Source organism: Montipora foliosa, chromosome 4 (assembly GCF_036669935.1).
Source record: "Montipora foliosa isolate CH-2021 chromosome 4, ASM3666993v2, whole genome shotgun sequence".
NCBI classification, from domain to species: domain Eukaryota; kingdom Metazoa; phylum Cnidaria; class Anthozoa; order Scleractinia; family Acroporidae; genus Montipora; species Montipora foliosa.
This window is the reverse complement of record NC_090872.1, coordinates 45,240,754-45,243,985: the sequence shown is the minus strand read 5'-3', so window position 1 is coordinate 45,243,985 and position 3,232 is coordinate 45,240,754. Positions and strand designations below refer to the sequence as shown.

Here is a 3,232-nt window from a genome sequence, read left to right as displayed (position 1 = left end):
AAAGGTTTAATTACCAATATAATATTCCCAATCTTGATCTTGATCTTCATGATCATCACATTTCCTCATAGCTTCAACGGCCTTGTCACCTTCTTCTATACATTTTCTCTCTGTTGTTATAAAGTGAATGTAATTTTTGCTATAATATTAAGTGCCATTCAAACTTAATTATAACAATCAAGAGTACTTACCCATAGCCATCACACTTTTCCAACCTCTTTATCTAAATTCCAAGTTTTTTTTAGCACTCTCCTGCTTTTGATCATCACATGCTTGACCACTTATGTAATGTAGTTATAACCTTTTAACCGGAAATAACTCTAGTTTTCATAGCGGAAGTTTATAGAAATCGCGGGCTTACTTAGACTCATGGGAAATGTGAAACCATGCTCTTTTATGTGTCATGGCATGCGAGTGAAGTAAAGTTTACTGTTGTGTTTAGTTCAATCTGTGTGATTCGTTGGCCATCGATACGCAATCTTTACATTGGCGACGAGGATTCGATTCGTTTTGTGAGTTAGGGGATATTTTGCGCGTCATTTGCGTAGAGGATCTGAGTATTTTGTCAGGAGGATAATGACAAGCAGTGCACCTTCGACTTCGAGTACACCTTCGACAACACAAACACAACCAGTTACCGCGTTTGTTCCTCTTCTTGATGTGGCCAGTCTTCCTCCTTTCAACCCGAAGGAAGACCCGAACACTCTCGCCGTTCGTTGGAAGTTGTGGAAGCGCTCATTTAATTTGTATTTGGTGGCTAAAGGGATAACGAAGGATGAACAGAAAACCGCGTTGCTGTTACATACCGGAGGATTGAACTTGCAGGAACTCTACTACACGTTAGTGCCCGGAACGGATATCGTATCTTTCGCTGAGAGTATGGTGTTGCTGGATGGTTGTTTTTCGCCCCAGTTGAATGTTCCGTTCGAAAGGCATCAGTTTAGGCAAATGGAGCAAACTTCGGGTGAGTCGGTTGATCAGTTCGTTTGTCGGCTGCGACAGAAAGCGATCACCTGCGAGTTTGAAAAAGTTGATGAAGCGATGAGGGATCAGCTTATTGAGAGGTGCAGGGACTCCAGACTCCGCCGTAAGTTCCTGGAAAAATCAAACGCAACCCTGAAGGATTTGCAAGACCTAGCTCGTGTACATGAGGCAGTAAATATGCAGGTCAAGGCCATGGATCAGTTAAGTTTGTCAGGCCAGGTGAATGCTGTCTCGTTCGGCAGACCTCAAAATAAGGGGAAAGGTAAAGAGACCGCTCAAGGCAGAGGTAGAGGAAATAAGTCTGGTAAACATTCTGGTGGTTGTCAGGGTGCAAAGGTGATGAGATGTTTCCGTTGTAATTACAGTGACCACATCGCACGTGATCGGAATTGTCCAGCTCGCAACCAAAAGTGTAATTCGTGTGGGGAGGTTGGGCATTTTGCTATTTGTTGCAAAACGAAGGAACGCAAAGCTCCTTCTCAAGATTCTGAGAAAAGGAAAGCCTCCAGGGGCAGAGCATATCAAGTGTCAGAAAATTCAGCTACTGGTGCCCAAAATTACTATGCGTTTGCAGTAGGAGCTGGTGAGTTTGTAGGGGGTAACGAAGTTGATTTGAAGGTTGGAGGAGTTGTGTTACGTGCAGTACTTATTGATTCTGACGCTTCGTGCAATGTGATTGATCAGACGACCTGGGAAGCAATGAAGAAAGAGAGTGTACAGTGTGATTCCAAGAAATCAAGCAAAAAGTTGTTTGCCTATTGTCAAAAGGAGCCTATTGAAGTGATTGGAACATTTGTGTCTGAAATTGTGTGCGGGGCCAATGGCAAGTCGTGTGTTGATGAATTCACAGTTGTTAAGGGTCCAGGCAGATCTCTACTGGGAAAGAGCACAGCGGAGAAATTGGAAGTGTTGAGGGTTGGTCCCATGAAAGAAGAAATATGTTCGTTAATGACAGACGGCAATGGTGCTGATATTCGTGAGAAGTACGCAGAAGTTTTCACAGGGGTTGGGAAGCTGAGGGATTTCCAGCTGAAGCTTCATGTAAGAGATGATGTCACACCTGTCGCACAACCGGTACGGAGGCTACCATTTGGACTGAGAAGCAAGGTTGACGAGAAGTTGGACGAGTTGTTAGCAAAGGACATCATCGAAGAGGTGTCACACAAACCTACTGAATGGGTGTCGCCATTGGTTGTGGTCCCAAAGGCAGACGGTGATATCCGGATTTGTGTGGACATGCGCAGGGCGAATATGGCAATAGAGAGGGAGAGACACCCCATCCCCACGCTTGAGGAAGTGTTATATGATCTTAATGGTTCAACTGTGTTCTCAAAACTTGATCTGAAATGGGGTTTTCATCAAGTGGAACTAGATGAAAAATCGCGCGATATTACAACATTTGTTACACACCGTGGCTTGTACCGATACAAACTTTTGATGTTTGGAATAACATCAGCGCCCGAAAAGTACCAGAAAATAGTTGCTGATGTTTTGCAGGGGTGTAAGGGTGTGGCTAACTTGGCAGATGATCTGATTGTACATGGTTGTGGTATTGAAGAGCACGACAGGAATTTGCATACTGTTTTAAAGCGGTTGGGAGAAAAAGGATTAACTCTGAATGGAACGAAATGTCAGTTTCGCCTTCCCAAGCTAACCTTTTACGGTCATGATCTGAGCAGCCAAGGTGTTACGCCCAGTGAAGAGAAAGTAGCTGCCATTATGAATGCAAGTCCTCCGAAAGATGCTGCAGAGGTCAGATCATTCGTTCAGCTGGTGCAGTATTCTGCAAAATTTCTCCCCAACTTCGCGCAAGAAGCAGAGCCGCTTAGGAGTCTCCTGAGGAAGAATGAGCCTTTCGTTTGGGGTGAAGCACAGGAAAGGTCGTTTCAGAAGCTAAAAGAGCTTGCTGCAGGGGCCAGCACACTTGCATACTTCAGAGGGGACTGCAATACACGAATCATTGCCGATGCAGGTCCACACGGTTTGGGTGCGGTGTTGACTCAACTTCAAGATGGGGAGTAGCGAGCAATCTCGTATGCATCCAGGAACCTCACTGAAGTAGAGCGAAGGTACAGCCAGACGGAAAAAGAGGCATTAGCCCTGGTATGGGCCTGTGAAAGGTTTAACATTTATGTATACGGACGCCAGTTTGAACTAGAAACCGACCACAAACCGCTTGAGTGCATTTTTGGCAGGCTCTCTAAACCATCGGCGCGTCTAGAACGATGGGTTCTAAGGTTACAGGGTT

At 45.0% G+C, this 3,232-nt stretch overlaps 1 protein-coding gene across 1 annotated transcript; it reads left to right on the top strand.

The window, feature by feature from the left end:
• Positions 1-576: 576 nt before the first annotated feature.
• On the top strand, positions 577-3,006 carry LOC138001425 (uncharacterized). The gene has a single exon (XM_068848054.1). The coding sequence runs from the start codon at positions 577-579 to the stop codon at positions 3,004-3,006; it is 2,430 nt and encodes an 809-aa protein (XP_068704155.1).
• Positions 3,007-3,232: the final 226 nt, after the last annotated feature.